We start from the raw sequence: 18,709 nt of genomic DNA, 5'->3' as shown, positions 1-18,709 counted from the left end.
GATGCCTTATTCATGACTGGTAGCCTGGACCACAATACCGTTCGATATATTTATTCATTGTGTCGACTCGATATTAAAATCTTCGTGAACTGTTCCCAACGACTTAAGACGGCAGGGAAAGCCTCGATGAGGCATACTAGTCAACATTTTCTAACATCGTTTTATCAAAACATCTAGTATAAGGCTATACTTGAATAGGTGCGGATCGATATTACTAGGATAGAGCTGTGGTCCCACAACCGAGCCTTGCTGATTTGAACTCTTCTCTATAAGAGTTGGTTGACAAGGTTTGATTCAGACTCAATGATTATACGCGTCACTTCCGCTTTCTACCAAGCCATATCAACATCTGGTCATCAGGTTATTGTCACATTATACCTGTGAAATACAAAAGAACCAAATCATAAATAGATAATAATGGCCAGAAACTAGAGTCTTATAATATGGTAATCCTACTGCAGGCTTATAGCATAATTTAGCATTATTCCCCCTCAGAGGCGAGGAAGCAGTGCATTTCAAGTGCGGATCTATGATGCTTGAAGCTCCAGAACTGCCCTATATCTAATGTTACCTGCTCTCAACTTCTCAATAGCCTCTTCCAGACCGTCCTTGGTGAGAGGGAAAGTCATGATAGTCGGTTTGATATCCAACCGAGCAGCAAACTCCAACAACTCTTGCAAGTTACGCCGCGAAGTAATGAAACATCCTTGAATCCGTATTCCTTTCTGACCGAAGGGAACTAAAGGAATCGGAGTAGGCTTCAGCGTCACAGAAATATGATATATGGTTCCGTTCGTATCAACCAAGTCAAGTAGACTGCCATGAACATCAGCAAGGACGACCCGTATCTGTCTTGAGGGTAGATGGGATACTCACGAGGCATAGTCAACATCAGAGCTCCCGCACAATAACAGATGTTTGACGGGCTTAATGGGTGTAGATTGATGAGGATTTGGAAAGCGATGGAATTCTGACGCTCCAAATCCTAGCGCTTCTTCCCGTTTACTTTCTGAGCCTGACAACGCCACCACGTTATATCCTAAGGCCGCCCCAAGTTTGATCGCGAGATGACCAAGCCCGCCTACTCCCATGACACCGACGCGATCAGACGGCCGGATCCCATTATTGGTCAAACACGCCCAGACGGAGGCCCCGGCGCATAGGAGTGGTGCTGCATAAGCAGAATCGTACCCTTCCGGAATATGATAGACGGCATCGGCATCCCAGACCGTGCCGTGGCTGAATGATCCAACGTCCAAGTCGTGTTGGCCGTATGCTCGCTTTTCTCTACATTGGTTGTCATAGCCTTGCGAGTCCGAGTTGTATTAGGTCAATTTGTCATATTCTAACGGCTAAGTAGACTGGAATCAACCTACCACTTATACAGTTATCACATCTTTTACACACACGTCGGATAAAGCCGAAACCAACTCGATCCCCAACTTTGACAGACGTAACGTTGGAACCGATGTGCTTTACAATGCCTACCCCCTCGTGCCCAAGAGCTTGGTCACAATGTAGAAAGTGTTCGTCTGTTCCGCACAGGCCGGAATGGGTGGTCTCGATAAAGACATCATTGTCGCCGAGCCGCCGAGTCGTAAACTTCTCCACAATCGTACCATCCGATGACCCGCTCAAGACTTTGAAAGTGAAATCCATTAGGAATCAGAGAACTTCGTTGATCTGAAATGGCAGATTGTCGCTGCTGCGTGTATATGGAACCCTAATGAAAAACGACACGGAGAGAGAGATGATGTCTGAGACTTAGGAGAGACGCGGGGGACTGCAGTCCATGAGATGGTTTAGAATTGATAGCTTAGTTCTTTTTGTCTCTAGCTGCTGATGCGGGGTGTATCTATTTTAGGGCACTGTGGTGGATAAAACCTTTTGAGATCTATCATATTCTTCTGATACCTCAGCTTAGGCGACCTGCGGCCTATTCGGGGTGGCCGCATATGTCCGTGTTCTCGTTGGTCATTATGCACCAGAGAGCTGCGAGACGCAACCCTCCTTCGGATTGATACGGAAATATAGATACAATACATTTCACTGATCATAAATGCAAAAGTCTGTAAATAGAGCAAGTTAAAGATTATGCGGGAGGGTTCAGACTTACACCATGTCGGCAGTTGTAGTATGCACTCTCCATGTTGCTGGGAGTGCCCCGCAAGGCCGCCTATCTTTTGAGATTTTCACTCAATATGTTATCGTTACACCGTTCTCATACTCTAATCCTCCCAACTAATTTTTCCATCGAACATTGGTGCTATAGTAAGACGGGACATTCCGGAAGGGTGATATTGCCCCTCCATACAGATTTCAAGACAACTCGTCAGCATTCGCGCCAGCGTGTCTTGTGACATGGTAGTGACGAATAAGATATTTCTGAAAGAGTGAGGAGGCCGTAGCTTAGTACTGAGGGTGTCCCGGAGCTTACGTGAGTGAAATCACGCGCAATGACGAAGAAGAAGCAAACAGCATACAATGCCTGGATCAAAAAATACAAGATTACTTCAGACTATATGTCGTACAGAATATAGTATGCATGAAACGTGGCAGAGGAGAGGGAGTGGACAGCGTGGCACTGATAAGGATTTGCGTAATGTATATAATACCAAGATGTCTTCAGATAAAGACTTCCAAGACGAACACCAACTGAAGATGTTACCCTTACTTTCTAGTTAAGTGGATTGAACGATGTATTCGACGAGATCGATTCAGTGCATGAGTCGAGGCAGCATGCTTTCTGTGCTCCGGAACTCCCTACCATCGATAACCGTCGACGGGATACTGCTCCATGCGACATTATTCACCAGTATTCTGATTTTCAACCTGGAAGGGTGGCGTGGACTGTTAAATTTCATACTGGCCACTTTCGCCGCCATCTTGGCATTAGCACCTCTCGGACTGTTAGGCTTTCTTGTCCTGGTCTCGTTCGGCCCGCGTGGCATTGAATCTCTGTCAAAGCACGGGCAGACCGTCATAGGGAAGCCCATGCTTTTTCCTATCACGCTTGACCATACTCGCCTATCGCCAATAAGAAACAAATTTATCTTTGATGTCTTGTTTGTTGGAGTTCCAGTCGGACTGAGCTGCCGAATCGGGCGACTGTTATCGATTGATGCAGAGGATACGAATCAAGAGGAGCGTACAGAGGGGTCTTCTGTGCTAACTTCGTTGGGATCCTATTTTTCTAGCTGGCTCAGTTTCGACTCGGTTCGATACCTCCACCGTGGCGATAGCACGCTCAACCTACAGGATAAGCTACACAAATTTTTGAGAGAACAGGTAGGCCATCTGGCGTTGAAGTGAGAATCAGGCTGACACGGTATTCAGAATGAGGACCCTGCCAAATGGCCGTACGCGTATATGCTCAGCGTACCACGCTTCCTGTGGTGGGAGCGTAGCGTGGTGACATGGTGGTATCTTTATTCACGAAACAAGGAATTGGATACAGTGATCATGGAGATCAACAACTCCTTTGACGAAAAGAGAAACGTCTTGTACAAGGTACGGCGTACTAAAGCGAATGTTGGAAGCGCAGAAGGGAATATTCAGCAAGCTTTAGGCGTCAAAGAAGAATATATCGATGTGGACAAAAGGGTGTGTTCGCTAACCCCACAACGTGAACCATATGCCTACAAAGCGCACTGGAAAAAAGAGATCTTCGCCAGTCCATTCGAAAAGGTCGGAGAAACCATTATAAGCACATTTATGGACCCTGTAGCGCCTGCGTCGTGGTCAGAAAATCGATCTCTGTCAAATACGACGACTCTGAGTCCCTCGGGCACACCTAAGATGATTGCCAGGCTTTGGTGCAAGGTGCCACCCATCGACCCCAGCCAAGCATCGTCTGTCCAGATCTTTCGTCTCCTCTTAATATGGACTGTCAATATTACTTTGACAACACCGAGAATCCTTTATACAGCTATCCGTATCCACGTCACAAATCTCATGAGGATGTCGGAGCGACCGGATATACGGCCTGGAAGCGAACCGAGACGTGCGACTAAAGGGGAAAGGCAAGATACACACTAAGAATCCTACTTGAGCTAGATGCTAATTCTGAAGTAGGGCACTAGAGCATTTCTTCAGAGAATATCTTCGCCACTGCGTTGCTTCTTATCCGGACGACCTGGAAGTCACTTATATACCTTGCAAATCAGTCTCGGAAACCAATTCCACCATAAGATCTAGGCCGGGCTCAGAAAGTAAAGATCCCATGCGGTTGACAGTGCAGCCTATGGATCCAGGCTTCTATTCCCGAATTGCCAATTCTCCCAATGCACGCATTGCTATGGCAAAGGAGACAGAACCTGGAAGGTCGCCCGCTGATACGTTGGCTTCTCCCGTCCTCGCCTCCGATATACCTCTCCTCCTAAAGCTATTCGATGTGGCGGATAAAGAGAACAAAAATCACAATGAAGCTTGTTCCAGGCGGTCGCCATTCGTCTTCTGGCTTCGCCGTTGGCTGACTCCATCCTTTATGGACGTTTTCGTTTGTAACTTTCTCCCGCCTCGTACACAAGACGACTACGTCTCAGATTTGATCCAACTGTGGGTCGAGAAACTGACCTGGAACTATCTGAGCATGCAGCAAATATATAGCCTGGTCAAGGCTGCAGCATTGCAGTGCGCTATTTGCTGGTTACTACTTCGTGTGGTATAAATTATTCGGGTGTGAGGAATAAGGAGAGACCTAATGCATATTCCTTGAAAGATGTGCTGTACAAATAGCCGCGATGCAACCCTTGATAACAAATTCTTCCGGGAGCGTTGCGCTTGTCCTTATAATATTGAAGGCATTTGCCTTGCCTAAAAGCGTGCATGTATTTATACTAGCATGTATTACGCATATGGTTCAACCATTCGACATGTATAATTGTCACTTAGGTAGTCACTGGTCAAAAGCTAACAAAAATGGCACGACTATATCATAACGCATCACTAGAAGGGGAGATTGTGTGATATCATCAGATAGATGCAAGGATGAAAAGAGTCCAGACACAGATGGCATACGACGTCCATACACAGGTATTATGCAATGACAGCAGGAAAAATGTGGACATTTCATAAAACCTGCTAGAAGCAAGTTTACCCTGTGCTTATTTCTTCCCTTTCTGTCCCAACGTACATGATGTGACGTGGACGTGCTGACCGCTATACCCAAACGAGAAGAATTATAATTCAATAAGGCCCCCAAGAACGGGAAGCTGCAGTGTGCGACCTGATTTGTTCATAGGGGTATGCATAAGAGTCAGGCTTACTACGCCTGGACTCACCCGTAGCTCCTAGATTCTGATTTAGGCATGTGTTGGTAAGGGGCGATCCGCTTCTAGACTCATAACCCTGTCGACGCGCTAACCGCTCGACCAAAACGATAGAGTACGCCTAATCAGCCGACGGGGGGATATGATCTATTATTGTTCATGCACAGTCTGTATTACAGCATCGTTACAACTGAACGAATGTGACCACTTCGCCATAGTGCAAATCCCTGCCTTTTGGTATCTAATCCAGATTTCCAGATGGAAAAATTGCTACGAAGTATATCCTCATTTCTCATATATCTACATTTAGCTATACACCCATTAGAACACCTGCTTGTAGATTTCTACTATACAAACAGAGCCTCCGCAGAAACCCTTTTGGTGTGGGCGATGCATCCTACCATTCGCCGAAACACCTGAACAGTGCCCTTTTTTGAGCCTCACATAACGGCTACGAGGGCGATGCAACGTCAAGGAAGGGGGAAGCACCGCCTAATCTGGATACTTGCTTGGCCTGGCAATCCCTGCATAATTGATCAGATGAGTTTTCTTATGTCAGACATATTGAGTGAAATGCTTTCTGCCCATTGAATTCCTGCTCTGTAAGTTATTTGGTAGCTTTGGCCCCCACATGTGCCTTATGGCGTTCTCTTCCACGACAAACCAGCCTTGAGCGAAAACACTAAAAATGAGTCCTTATCTCATATTTGCTTCTGTATTCGTGATTCTCGCTCTCTCTTTGGTCAAGTCTGGTCACCTCCGAAAACGAGGTGCACTTCCACTTCCCCCAGGGCCAAAGGGTCTACCCTTGCTTGGTAATATACATGATCTCCCGCCCCACGGGAGTAGAGAGTGGGAGCACTGGTTCAAACACAAAGAACTCTATGGTATGTTATATCCTCGCACAAGCTACGGAGCCGATCCTCAAATGTTAGACCAACAGGTCCTATCAGTTCTGTGACGACGCCGGGAAACACTCTGATCATCATCAATGATGCCAAGGTTGCCATCGATCTTCTGGAAAGGCGATCAGCGCAATACTCGTCCCGGCCCCGCATGGTCTTTGGCGCAGAATTGTAAGTTCTGTGATGCCTTCCTCCTATGAAGGTACTTTGTGCTAAGCAAGTCCGACATCGTGCGCGGTAGGTCGGGATGGGAGCGCACGGTTACCATGAAGCGCAACCCTGTCCATGTTCGGGGGCAGCGACGGCGAATCCACCAATTTCTGGGTTCAGCTAATGCCCTAACCCCGTTCTACTCTCAACAGAATATTGAAGCTCGGCGGTTTCTTCTTCGTGTTCTCGAATCCCCTGAAAGGCTCGTGGATCATATTAAAAGGTTTGTTCAGGGGCAGTCTAATCCAGTAACATATAGCTTACAGACTACACTAGCCAAACTGGGGCTACCATTTTGAAAATTATCTATGGATATACCACACAGCCTCACGGTCGTGACGCTCTTGTTGATCTTGCGGATGCGTCGACGGAGCAATTCGGAAGAGCGCATACGCCAGGAATATGGCTTGTCGATAGTTTCCCTCTATGTATGTATTATATCTCCGCTTTACTTAGTCCTAAAGGAGCCTAATAATTCAAAGTGAGGTACCTCCCAGCTTGCTTCCCTGGGGCTGGATTCCAGACCAAAGCCCGTGAGTGGAGACGCACTTTGGACAAATTGGCTGAATTACCATATGCATTTGTCCAACAACAGATGAAAAATGGAGCATTTCAGCCATCCTTCGTCTCCAAGCATATCACGCAGGCGGGGTCCGACATGGATCCGGAGGCGGAAATGGAAATCAAATGGTCAGCGGCGACGCTCTACGGAGCCGGTGCAGATACAGTCAGTAGAGCAGCATCAAAGAATGAGAAAAATCTAACAAAAGTAGACGGTATCCGCAATATCATCATTCTTCCTGGCCATGTCTCTATTTCCTGACATCCAGGCCAAAGCACAAGACGAACTCGACCGGGTTGTAGGGACCAACCTCCCTACCGCAGAAGACCGCACAAACCTACCATATATTAACGCCGTCATCAAAGAAGTCCTTCGTTGGAACCCTGTCACTCCACTTGGCATCGTACATGCCTCCACGAAGGAAGATGTATACGAGGGATATCGAATCCCGAAGGATGCAACAATCATCCCAAATATATGGTGAGTTACTCAGTACCCGCTCCTCTATTCACTCACTCACCTGGGGTTCTAGGGCCTTTCTACATGACCCCAGCGTCTATTCTGATCCGATGACATTCAACCCTGAGAGGTTCCTGGATACGAAGATCCGCCCTGCCGAATATGATCCACACAAGCTTGTTTTTGGATTTGGTGGTAGGATCTGTCCTGGTCGTGGTTTTGCCGACTCTACCATATTCCTCACCGTCGTGCGGTCGTTGCAGGCTTTCCGGATTAGCAAGCTTGTCCGAGAGGGAAGAGTGATCGAGCCCGTTGTGGAGTACCTGCCTGGGGTAATCAGTCACCCTAGGGATTTTGCCATCTCGATTACACCCAGGAGTGAAGAGCATGAGTCGTTCATTCGTTCCATTGAGATCGATCATCCGTGGGAGAAAGGAGACTTCGTCGGGGTCTGAGAATTGTGTTTCAGATACGCATCCTTGGCATCTATACACATTCATTCTATATGATGACCCTGTTCAATAGTTTATGACCTTTACGTTACACGTCGATGGATTTTAAGATTGCTAAAATTGACCGTCAATATTCTCGGTGTCGTACTTCAATACTCATTCTCGCAACTAAACGTTTTCCGTTCACATTTCTTTTCTCTTCGGCCCCCCACCCCCTTTTTCTTTTCCGATGTTGTTTCATTCTCTAGTTCAAACAGGTAGTGTAACCACTCAAATACCATCAGATTAGGATATCAGCGTTAAATTCATCTCGGCATACCCCGTTCTGCAAGTAGACAAAATTGGAAACGACGCATGCGAGGGGGCAGAAGCAGCAAGACACGCAATACGGGAATCCTTACAAAAACCACTTTAATCTCAGATGTGAGGTCACACATCCCGATAAAAGCAGATTAGTGTACTACAAACTCTTAAATGACATTTCCACGCAGGGATCTCCGTGGGCGAATTCAATGACGAAGGGGATGACCTTTGTTCTTCACCACATCCCGGTTCCATCTTCCTATACTATCTACATTCTACCCAATATTCCATTAAAAACAGACTACGATGGCATACCTTCTACATGGATCAGCATTGGTCACTCGGGCAGGTTCCGGTAGGGCGGCATCACCACGTGAAACTAATTGCAGCGCTGAGGCAAAATAGGCATCGGAGCCGGCGTGGCTCGTATGTTCATCCAGAACGGCATATCCAAGCAGCACTAGTCGACATCGATCCGTTGAATCTACGAAAAGTATCCGAGTCGCTAAAACATATGTCGTCTTATGTGGAATTGCTAACATCAGCTGTTGACGTGACCGATCAAGTACACGTCGACAGTGCCGTGCAGAAGGCCGCGGCTGAATTTGGTCGTGTGGATATTGGGTGAATTGCGCTGGAATATCTGACGAACGAGAGCCCACAGATCGATTGTGAAGGATTGGCAGCCGACAATTGACATTAATCAGACGGGTGTGTGGCTGTTGCAGAGGGCGCTCATTCAACAGATGCTCACTCAGAAGTATTATATGCACCATGGCCCGTATTTCTACTAGATTTATGTTCTGATACTGGATAGATCCCGTGGTACTCGAGTTGGACGGGGTGTCATTGTAAATGTCTGCTCCTCACTAGGTATTACTGCCTCAGCTACGGGGATGCCTTTTCCGGCATATACATCGTCGAAACACGGTATGTTCCTCTCTCGAGGGAATTTATGGTATATTTGTACATGGCTTACGTACTTACAGGCGTGATGGGACACAAAAATGGTTCACACTAACTGTCACCTTGAACCAATTCACTCCAGCTAATTGATCGCGTAGGATGCCAAGTACTACGCTCCCAGAGGGATCCGCATAAATGCAATTTGCCCAGGGTATGCTGCATTCCCAACTTTCGCTTTTCTTATAGGCCTCTAAAGAAATACAGATGGGTGTTTACTCCTATGATATCGGAAGGAGTAGATTCAGGACTCCTCAAGGAGAAGTCGAGAGTACACCAGTAGGGAGAGTAGCCAATATGGAGGAGGTTACAGACTCGATTTTATTTCTGGCTTCGCCGATGAGCAGCCTTGTCTATGGTGCAGGCTTGGTTGTTGACGGGGATATGGACTATGATGCTGATATCTTCGGCTTCTGATTAAAGAAATTATTTCCCCCACCCCCCAATAGTTAATACATATTGAGCGAAGCCTTTCTCTCCGCAATTATGATACCGTGATGAGAATAATATGCATTGCCTATAACTAGAAACATTTAACGGGGCTATAAGTCGTTGACCTCAAAGAACCCTTCATATACTTGAGAATGTCAATTATATATTTACTACATGTCCTGTACAACACTACATATCCCAATTGGACATATCACTAGTCCTAACCTGGATAACCAATACATCTCATTATGACCCGGTGCTAAGACCCTCTTGAATCCTGCTATAGCCCAGAACCGCCTCCCATCGTACTCCCACCAATTATAAAGCTCTATTACATTTCTTCACCAGCCAGACCGTCGTCGCTCAACGGCCGTGCGTCGAGTGACAGGCGCCCCGTGGATGCGCTAATGCAGCTCAGCGGGTCGTCAGACGGCACAGCTGTCTTGCTGAACGTTCTAATGCCGGCAGAAGTACGGAGTACTCCGCAGTTTATCCAACTAGCGTTATAGATGATGATATTCCCTCTGCCAGTGTCAATAATAGACTTCCCCACTATCATATCAGACTTTCTGTAACCTGTCCCCATGCCCAAACTAATGCAAGGCTGTCGTGTTATTCGAAATGTAACCGAGGGGATTTCTTCTCTCTTTCTCCGCTTTCCATGGGCCGAATGGCAATGGAGGAATATCCTGCTAGCTAGCATAAGCAAGGAGGGGAAGAAGATACTACTTATTATTTAGTAGTCATATAAGAGTAGCACCACCACATAAGCACATCCCCTTCCCCGCTTATACCCCAACTTACACCGACTTCCTATACATCCATACACACCACTACAATGGCCACTATTGTCCTCACCCTCCTCGCCCTCCTCACCCTCCGCCTCCTCTACGAATACAAACGCGACCGCCACCTCCCCCCCGGCCCCCGTCGCCTCCCCTTCATCGGCAACCTGCACCAAGCGCCCCAAACCCTCCCCTGGCGGGTCTTCGACCAATGGAGCAAAACCTACGGACCCATCATGTCGGCCCAATTCGGCCGGCAGACCCTCATCCTCATCACCTCACCAACCATCGCACGCGATCTCCTCGACAAACGCGGCAGCATCTACGCCGACCGGCCCGACCTGGTCATGGCCAACAACATCACCAAGGGTCTCCACATGCTGATCCGGCAATACGACGACTGGCTACGCCTCCACCAGCGTCTCGACGCACCACTACTCAGTCCGCGCGCGTCGAACACCTACCATCCGATCCAGGATCTCGAGAGTAAACAGCTACTCTTCGACCTGCTACGGTCGAACGACTTCGACGCGCATTTCGAGCGATACAGCGGGAGTTTAATGTTCGCGTTAGCGTACGGGTTCCGTTTACCTACACCGAAAGGGCAGGAGTTGCGCGATATGCGGACTATTCAAGGGAATTTCACCTATGCGGCGAGAGTGGGGACGTGGATTGTCGATGCTATTCCGGTGTTGAATTACTTGCCGGCGGCGGTGGCGCCGTGGAAGAGGCTCGCGGAGGAGTTGTTCCGGCTAGAGGCAAGGGTGCATACGCGACATCTGGAAAAGGGGTTGAGTAAGGAGCAGCCGTGGAATTGGGCCAAGGAGTTTGCGGTGTCGAAGCATGCGCAGGGGATGCCGCGGTTGGATTTGGCGTATAATTTGGGGATATTGGTGGATGCGGGGTTTGAGACGACGTGGGCGGTGATGAAGATCTTTGTGTTGGCCATACGGAAGGATCCAAGGTTTGTGGAGGTTGCAAGGAGGGAGTTGGATGAGGTGGTGGGCGAGGAGAGATTGCCGACGTTTGCGGATCAGGAGAGGTTGGTGTATGTGCAGGCGGTGGTGGATGAGACGTTGCGGTGGAGGTCGATGGCTCCTGGTGGAGTGCCGCATGCTACGAGGAAGGAGGATAGTTATATGGGGTATAGGATACCGAAAGGGGCGACGGTGGTGCCGTTGTTTTGGTCGATGTGTTTGACGGATGAGCCGTGGGATGATCCGTTGGAGTTTCGGCCGGAGAGGTGGTTTGAGGCTACGGAGAAGGACGAGGGTCGGTTTCGGAATTTCTTTGGGTATGGCCGGCGGATATGCACGGGACGCCATATTGCAAGGAATTCGTTGTTCTTGTTGATGGCGCGGATCCTCTGGGCGTTTGATATTCGGGCTCCGCCGGGGGATGATGGGAAGCCGGTCCCGGTGGATGATATGGCGTTTGATTCGGCCTTTGTGTCGACACCGGAACCGTTTGAGGCGCTGTTTGTGCCGCGGAGTGAAAAGGCCAGGGAGATTGTGGAGCGCGAGTGGAATGAGACGGAGAAGGACGTGGCGGTGTTGATGGACCAGGTGCGCGAGAGTCAGCGGGCGCTTGGACTGGATATTAAGGTGTGAGTAGGTGGAATTTAGCAACAGCATTAGGTATATGGCATTAAGTATGTACGATGAGGATAAATATCTATCTAACACAATGTAGCGTTTATCGGTTATCGATTAAGCAGTCCCACCCTTTTCGCCACCCAGGCAAATATAACAGTCAGTCCCAGAATGAAACCTAAAATGCTAAACCACCACGTCAACGAGTTGTCCCCGTCGTGATGCTTCCCCGGCACCTTGACATTCATGCCAAACAAACCCGTGATGAACTGCATCGGCACGAGAATAGATGCAAGGACTGTCAGTTTGCTGAGCGCCGATGCAATGCCGTTGCGCATGCGTCCGGAGTCAAAATGAACCTGGGTGAGGTACTTGGACTGCAACCGCGAAAGCATCTGCTCGGCTTGCTCGAGGTTGGCAATCATGGTGACAACGTGGTCACAGATGTCGCTGAGATACAGGGCAACCTGCGAGGACGAGGTGTCGGAGATGTCGCAGTGCCGCGCAAAGGAACGGATGACGTCGATCTTGTCATGCAGCGGCTGACGGATGTTCATGACCTCCTTGCGCAATTTGAAGATGCGCTGCAAGGCGAGTCCCATGTCGTCGGGGCGAGTGATGGAGACGGAGTCTTCCACAGTTACCACGCCATTTTCGACACGGCTAATGAACGGGGCAAAGCCGTCGACAATGTCGTCACTATCAACGTCAGTCATCGAGCGGTAACTCGAGTAGCGGGAGGCTTACATGAGGGCATAGCAAATCCAATCGCTGGTCAACAGGAGATGGCTGCTATGCTCCTTGATGCGCTGCCGCACATGGCTCGCGTGCGGACTGGGGTCGACACTGAAGCTGAGAACGCCGCCTCGAAACACCACGGCGTAGAGGTTGTGCGAGACAATGCGCACTCCGGTATCCGTCTCGAGCCGGTGCGGCGGTCGTAGCGAGAGAAAGTAGTACTGACCGAAAAGTTCGATCTTCTCTCTGGTTTCTCGGGTCTTGATATCCTCCGTGGTCAGGGGATGGAGGTTGAAGAATCGCGCAAGGGCTTCAATGTCTTCTTCCGCTGGAGCCGTGATATCCAGCCACCAGAGGCCACTGTGAGCCCCGGTCTCCAGGAGGAGATCGAAGGGCTTATACACAGCACATAAGTCCTCGATACTGGAGGCCTCGATGGAGGTGTTCAGCTGGGAGGTGAAGAAGTTGAGCCGGCTGACCGCTGCAGGCTGGGGCTTCTCCAGACGGGAATCCAAGGTCGAATCAGAAGACATGATTGCAGGCAGCGGGGCGGGCTCCATCCCTGGGCGGGGAAGGCCGGATTGAAGATTATGGGCACAGCTGGAATGGAGGAGACATCAACGGGGATCCCAATGGGGAAGCGCAGCGCATCCTGACAATCTGATGTGCGATGGATGAAGGCCGACGATGCGATGCAAGACAGGGAGAAGAAAAGTCGGCCGGAGTGTGTGTGCTGTGGCGGTGCACCTGCCATCTCCACCGGTCAGCCAATCAGAGCGCGATCAGGCCATCCACGTGTGTCGCCCGGTCAGTCTTTTCTGGGGGAGATTCGACACAACAACACCATTGACACTTCACCATTTTCTGATCGATCAGTCGTGTAGAATCAGTGACATGGAGATAGTTGTCTATATATCGATCGAGGCTCGAGGGTCCCTCTCGCCCTCTTGCCAGCTGTCCAATCAGAGCGGCGGATCGCCATCTCCTCCGCATGGCCGCATTCAGCAACAATAAATGGCACGTGACGGGCACCAGGATGGAAGAATCATCGAACGAACAGATCACTGCATGTTGAGTGAGTCTACTGGTTGGGCGAGCAGTATGACCGCTTCCTAGTAATACTATTCTCTCCGCATTTCAAGTTTCGATTCTCCGAGCATGATCCACGAAAAACAGAAGGATTTGCCCATTTACCTAACCCGTGGATGTAGGCGTCATTGCCGGAACGACGCTCGTCATCAACTAGCTAATTTATTATCATAATTCCGAGTCCATGTCCCATCCAAATCAATACACAACGCCAAACCTGGACGCCCCCATCAAATGTACCAGCTTAGGATTTCATTGTGGTCTGGCCGCATGCACCACCCAGCCAATACCGCGTCAGCAGCTGCACCGTATCCGTATTCTTCCGTGTAAAATCATACAACTTAGAAGCCCGGATGTTGAGGGTTACTCCATCAAAATCAGCCTCTAAAACACGGGCATGACGGGGACCCATGAGGGAAAGAACCAGCATCTATCAGAGTAGGATTAGTAGAAGACTTGGAGACAAGCGAACAAGGGAAATTGTACCGGAGCAACAATATGCGGTCGCAGTGTGTTGCTTCTTAGACGGGCCCGCATGATATCGGTGATCGTCATGATCTCGCCCCGGAGGAGTGTATCATCACCAATGGCATCATTTTCCACGATGGCCTTCATGTGGGGAAGATTTTCGTCGGGGTAATCCGTCACTGATACCGCATACCAGTTGAATTTCCCGCATTCCAGTAATTGGCCGAACTTGAAATCCCCAGTTCTGTGATGATATAGTCAGAAATCCAGCTAGCATGCTGAGTTCAGAAAAAAGCCACATACTCTCGGTACACGCCATACGGGGGGTTCTTGGGATACTCGCGCTTGGCAAACCCTCTGCAGTCATGGAAGTGATCAAAGAGGAAGAGCTCTAACGCACGAGTGTCCCACATAATATTCTCCGGGGTCAGCTCGATCCCAAGAAATTCGTCCTCCTCGACGGGAAGAGGCAGCTCCTCTTCGTAAGGTCTGAAGAAACACGGCTGGTCTTTGGCACCCTCGAGAGACAAAGGGAGATGACGGATACTGGCCGCCTTCAGGTCGCTTGGTTCGACACGCATATTGGGTGTTTGCTTGATGCGTTCCTCAATCTCGGCCAGAGCATGCCGCCGAGCTTGTCGCTCAAGGAGAAGCTGTTGATCAGACATGATGACTGGGTGCTGAGAGGTGATGGTGAGATAGAAGGAAGGGGGAAGAGAGAGGCAAGGGAACTTTGATAGAAACGGGCAGGTAAACTTAGCAGCGGGAGTTCAGGCCTGCTGCCTGAGGCATCAGACCGTGCTTTGGAAGACCTCCATGTCAAAGAAGTTGAAACTGGAAGAGTTTGGCCTCGCGGAATGGAAACAGAAGGCCGATCAACTTCTAGCAACACTTCAATGCTGGGATCGCTATCACCAAAGCTTCACCAGCAACTCTATCCTTGAGGGAACCTTCGCCTTGGCTAAGAAGTACCAGGGTGAAGCCTCAGGGACTCTTGATGAGAGTTTTCGCTCGGATGTCTCATTTACTCCTGTCGCTCATCGCACTCGTGGAAGAGTGGGTGGATTAGAGCAGAAGATGAGGGAGGTACAACTCCAGACACCATCCAAATCAACGGGAATGATACCAGACACTCCCGGAGGGTCACCTTTCGATTCTCCTGGACCCAGTGAGATCCAGAATCAGATGTATCCACAAACGGAAGATGAGCAGATTGTGAATTCAGCACTGGTGGACTTTTTGAATGCTCTGAGCATACACTTTCCGGAAGCGTGTGACTGGACCCTACATCGCAAATCTTTCAAGGCAGAATTCGAACATGCCTCGTATGAAGCACGAACGGATGGCTATCTCAAGGGAGGAACCTCGGGGAAGGCACGGGCGTTGATTGAAGTGAAGCCAATGCTGAGAGATAAGAAGCGGATTCCGATTTGTATGCAGGAGGCGGCTCAGATGGTCGCTTGGATAAAATCAGATCCTGATTTTACTGGTGTGTTGAATCTGCCGGGTCGGTAAGTGTCTCGCTTCCTCGACATCGTGTCTGCATTGCTGTCGCTCACCACCATTAGTCGTCTTCACGTGTCACAGGACCGTCATCTCATTTATCTTATCTTCGCGGAGTATGATGATAAGTATATTCAGTACCTCACCAATTCATTGCCAGCTGGATCACCTCGACCGTTTCTCAAGATGCATGAATTTGGACCCTGGAATACGCTCGTTCGAAGCGACATGGAAGACCTCGGCGGTATTCTTCTTGCGATCGCCTTGCGTGCCTATGCAGATGACAAGTTGAGCAACTGATACGTTTACTGGTGGAACATGGGCAGTGGTTTGGGTGAGTTATTCGAGTACTTAAGCGATTGTTGTTCGGTTCCAGATCCTTAGTGGACGACCAGCTGCTGGGCGGTACTGCCATTCGCCTGCACATCCAAAGCGTCCAGTCCCATTTGTGTTCCTTTGCATATTTATGCTCAATACTATTGTTTTGTATTCGCATTAATGCATTTCCTTACCCTGTACCATCATGGTTCTTTCGTGTCTAGCAATCATCTTTCAAATCTCTGCATACACCTCCGCCCGGAACAGTATATCTCCCAGTCCCACGTAAACCCCACCTGACAGAAGTAATCTAGTCCTGACCCTGCAGCTAAAGTAGCCCACGGGATCAATTCCGAGCGGGGGTAGATGTCGCCGGGACAGATTCCGTATCCAGCCTGGATGTTATGCAAACCCTGGGACAGCACCCCACCGGCAGAACACATCAACCGGGAAAGCGCTTCTCCGGGCCATCCACACCGATTACCCGGCACATCACCTACCAAAAGGGTGCCGACCAAGCCACTATGCAACCATCAGAATGCACCATCATATGCATATCAAGATCCACTTGCCCCGGTCAGGGACTGCATTTACCCCAGACCAGACCCACTGTGAATTCTGACTGACTGACTGAGTCACTCCAAATGATATAAAATCATCCTTCTTACCACACAACCATAGCACCCCTCCGAAAACACAATCCCAAGATATATTACTGCTATGATCAACATCATCATCGTCGGCGCCGGCCTCATCGGCCCGCGACACGCCCAATCCGTCCTCTCCCACCCATCCACCAACCTCCTGGCCTTAATCGACCCCTCCCCAGCAGCCTCCAGCGTGGCTGCATCCCTCAACACGCTCTACTTCCCATCCCTAAAATCCCTCCTCTCTGAACCAAACACCCCGCACCCCGACGCCGCCATCATCTGCACCCCGAACCATACACACATCCCGGTGGCCCTCGAACTGATCCAGCACAACATCCACATCCTACTAGAAAAACCCATCAGCGACACCATCAACACTGCACTGCCCTTACTCCGTGCGCACCAACTCAAACACCCGGATATCAAGATCCTCATCGGCCATCATCGTCGATTCAACCCCTACATCACCAAAACGAAGGAAATTCTTGACTCCGGATCCCTAGGTAATATCCTAGCGATATCAGGCCTCTGGACAATCTACAAACCAGCGAGTTACTTCACCGGTGCGACAGAATGGCGGAGAGATAAAGATAAAGGTGGCGTGTTGAGTATTAATCTCATTCATGATGTGGATTTGTTGCATTATTTGTTTGGACCGATTACCCGGGTGTATGCGGAGAAGATGATGGCTCAGAGAGGGGTGGTGGATGAGAAGCATACGGCGGAGGAAGGGGCGGCGATTACCTTCAGGTTTGAAAGTGGAGTGGTGGGGACGTTTATCGTGAGTGATGGTGTGCCGGCGCCGTGGAATTTTGAGGCCGGGACGGGGGAGAATCCGATTATTCCTAAGGTTCCTAAGGAGCAGGGGGGTGGTGGGTTTTATAGGATTATGGGGAGTCAGGGCAGTTTGAGTGTGCCGGATTTGAAGAGGTGGAGTTATGATGGGGTGGAAGGGGAAAAGGGGTGGAGTGAGAGGTTGAGGGTGCAGGAGTTTGAGGTCGATGAGGGGGTGCCGTTTGATTTGCAATTGGACCATTTTGTGCGGGTTTTGGAAGGGAAAGAGATGCCCAGGTGTGATGCTGTCGAGGGGTTGAGGGCGTTGGTGGTGGTGGATGCTGTGAAGAGAGCGATGGAGACGGGGGAGGTGGTGCGGGTGGAGGGTGTCGAGGAGATTTTGGCGAGGAGTGATTGAATAGTAAATAAGTGAGGCGGATTGTTGTGATATGTTTAGTCCAATGGAAGAGGGTATTTGTCTGCATGTATGTTGGTGCATGACGTGCATGTGAATCCCATTGTTTATCGCGCAATGAGGCTATAAGGTAGCCAACTGCGCCATAGTTAAGTAGTAATGGAATGAGGATGATATGCATCGGGTCGGTCCGTCAGTTTGCGCCACTATACGATCTCCAATCCACTCTGTTTGATAAACAAGGATACATCACTAGTTAAGCAGTGAATCAGGCTGGCGCTAGGCAGAACAGACCCCTGGTCTCTGCCTATCTCCGACCGCTAGTTCCCGCGAGGCCCATTCGCCCATCGAGCTCCTTCCTGGTGGTGTCTAGACCAGTGAATCCTGCAGTCTCCATTAGGCAGACATGCATGTCAACCGCGTCCCACGTTGCTTGCCGCATCCCACAGCCTCCCTGCGTGGGAGATCCAAGAGGCTCTGCTTGACTCTGGTCCACTCGTTCACCACTAGTTATTTCACTAATCATGGAATCTATACTGTAAACAACCAAATGGTCATGTTGTAGACCACTGATGTCATCTGTCCCTAGGATATCCTCTTGACCTCGTTCCTGGTGCCCGGCTGACTGAGTTCTTCGCTTGCCCTGTGACCGACGAGCAGCCACACTCCATCGCCACACTATTTCTACATTCACCATACACACAACATCCTGGCTGTTGGTAAGGCTGGAGAAGCTCCAGTCGTGACACCTTGCTCAAGCAAACCCCCTCGCAGCTGAGCCACACTGCTGGTTCGATGAGGGAGCAAGCGTAGTATGCCCC

The 18,709-nt window shown here is 49.6% G+C and overlaps 10 protein-coding genes across 10 annotated transcripts; 7 read left to right on the top strand and 3 right to left on the bottom strand.

The window, feature by feature from the left end:
• Window positions 1-314: 314 nt before the first annotated feature.
• Window positions 315-1,827, bottom strand: ASPBRDRAFT_47222 (NAD(P)-dependent alcohol dehydrogenase). The gene is made up of 3 exons (XM_067625812.1): window positions 1,377-1,827; window positions 877-1,306; window positions 315-816 (listed from the first exon to the last, which is right to left on the bottom strand). Exons 1-3 carry the CDS (start codon window positions 1,657-1,659, stop codon window positions 528-530), a joined length of 1,002 nt encoding a protein of 333 aa, XP_067475528.1. The 5' UTR covers window positions 1,660-1,827; the 3' UTR covers window positions 315-527.
• An 814-nt stretch (window positions 1,828-2,641) lies between these two features.
• On the top strand, window positions 2,642-4,943 carry ASPBRDRAFT_210166 (uncharacterized protein). Its single transcript, XM_067621891.1, has 3 exons — window positions 2,642-3,288; window positions 3,337-4,022; window positions 4,075-4,943. Exons 1-3 carry the CDS (start codon window positions 2,698-2,700, stop codon window positions 4,667-4,669), a joined length of 1,872 nt encoding a protein of 623 aa, XP_067475527.1. The 5' UTR covers window positions 2,642-2,697; the 3' UTR covers window positions 4,670-4,943.
• A 656-nt stretch (window positions 4,944-5,599) lies between these two features.
• On the top strand, window positions 5,600-6,342 carry ASPBRDRAFT_47220 (uncharacterized protein). Its single transcript, XM_067625811.1, has 2 exons — window positions 5,600-6,157; window positions 6,206-6,342. The coding sequence occupies exons 1-2, from the start codon at window positions 5,959-5,961 to the stop codon at window positions 6,229-6,231; spliced, it is 225 nt and encodes a 74-aa protein (XP_067475526.1). The 5' UTR covers window positions 5,600-5,958; the 3' UTR covers window positions 6,232-6,342.
• Window positions 6,343-6,441: 99 nt separating this feature from the next.
• ASPBRDRAFT_77975 (cytochrome P450) lies at window positions 6,442-8,173 on the top strand (the record flags this gene model as incomplete). The annotated part of the gene is made up of 5 exons (XM_067629386.1): window positions 6,442-6,608; window positions 6,662-6,813; window positions 6,868-7,112; window positions 7,159-7,427; window positions 7,480-8,173. The coding sequence occupies 5 exons, from the start codon at window positions 6,442-6,444 to the stop codon at window positions 7,859-7,861; spliced, it is 1,215 nt and encodes a 404-aa protein (XP_067475525.1). The 3' UTR covers window positions 7,862-8,173.
• A 294-nt stretch (window positions 8,174-8,467) lies between these two features.
• ASPBRDRAFT_58302 (SDR family NAD(P)-dependent oxidoreductase) lies at window positions 8,468-9,541 on the top strand (the record flags this gene model as incomplete). Its single annotated transcript, XM_067627877.1, has 5 exons — window positions 8,468-8,516; window positions 8,620-8,785; window positions 8,826-8,921; window positions 8,979-9,091; window positions 9,384-9,541. The coding sequence occupies 5 exons, from the start codon at window positions 8,468-8,470 to the stop codon at window positions 9,539-9,541; spliced, it is 582 nt and encodes a 193-aa protein (XP_067475524.1).
• A 633-nt stretch (window positions 9,542-10,174) lies between these two features.
• Window positions 10,175-11,970, top strand: ASPBRDRAFT_322435 (cytochrome P450). The gene has a single exon (XM_067622995.1). It carries the CDS (start codon window positions 10,395-10,397, stop codon window positions 11,949-11,951), a length of 1,557 nt encoding a protein of 518 aa, XP_067475523.1. The 5' UTR covers window positions 10,175-10,394; the 3' UTR covers window positions 11,952-11,970.
• A 73-nt stretch (window positions 11,971-12,043) lies between these two features.
• On the bottom strand, window positions 12,044-13,204 carry ASPBRDRAFT_133969 (magnesium transporter CorA family protein; the record flags this gene model as incomplete). The annotated part of the gene is made up of 2 exons (XM_067618565.1): window positions 12,044-12,632; window positions 12,681-13,204. The coding sequence occupies 2 exons, from the start codon at window positions 13,202-13,204 to the stop codon at window positions 12,044-12,046; spliced, it is 1,113 nt and encodes a 370-aa protein (XP_067475522.1).
• A 588-nt stretch (window positions 13,205-13,792) lies between these two features.
• On the bottom strand, window positions 13,793-14,915 carry ASPBRDRAFT_47214 (uncharacterized protein). The gene is made up of 3 exons (XM_067625810.1): window positions 14,532-14,915; window positions 14,247-14,472; window positions 13,793-14,190 (listed from the first exon to the last, which is right to left on the bottom strand). The coding sequence occupies exons 1-3, from the start codon at window positions 14,894-14,896 to the stop codon at window positions 14,005-14,007; spliced, it is 777 nt and encodes a 258-aa protein (XP_067475521.1). The 5' UTR covers window positions 14,897-14,915; the 3' UTR covers window positions 13,793-14,004.
• A 129-nt stretch (window positions 14,916-15,044) lies between these two features.
• On the top strand, window positions 15,045-16,340 carry ASPBRDRAFT_210162 (uncharacterized protein; the record flags this gene model as incomplete). Its single annotated transcript, XM_067621890.1, has 2 exons — window positions 15,045-15,739; window positions 15,797-16,340. The coding sequence occupies 2 exons, from the start codon at window positions 15,045-15,047 to the stop codon at window positions 16,029-16,031; spliced, it is 930 nt and encodes a 309-aa protein (XP_067475520.1). The 3' UTR covers window positions 16,032-16,340.
• Window positions 16,341-16,646: 306 nt separating this feature from the next.
• ASPBRDRAFT_185190 (Gfo/Idh/MocA family protein) lies at window positions 16,647-18,077 on the top strand. The gene has a single exon (XM_067620039.1). It carries the CDS (start codon window positions 16,770-16,772, stop codon window positions 17,889-17,891), a length of 1,122 nt encoding a protein of 373 aa, XP_067475519.1. The 5' UTR covers window positions 16,647-16,769; the 3' UTR covers window positions 17,892-18,077.
• The last annotated feature ends 632 nt before the right edge of the window (window positions 18,078-18,709 follow it).

The sequence above is a fragment of the Aspergillus brasiliensis genome (genome assembly GCF_001889945.1).
Source record: "Aspergillus brasiliensis CBS 101740 unplaced genomic scaffold ASPBRscaffold_13, whole genome shotgun sequence".
Classification (NCBI taxonomy): Eukaryota; Fungi; Ascomycota; class Eurotiomycetes; order Eurotiales; family Aspergillaceae; genus Aspergillus; species Aspergillus brasiliensis.
This window is presented reverse-complemented; position numbering and strand designations above follow the sequence as displayed.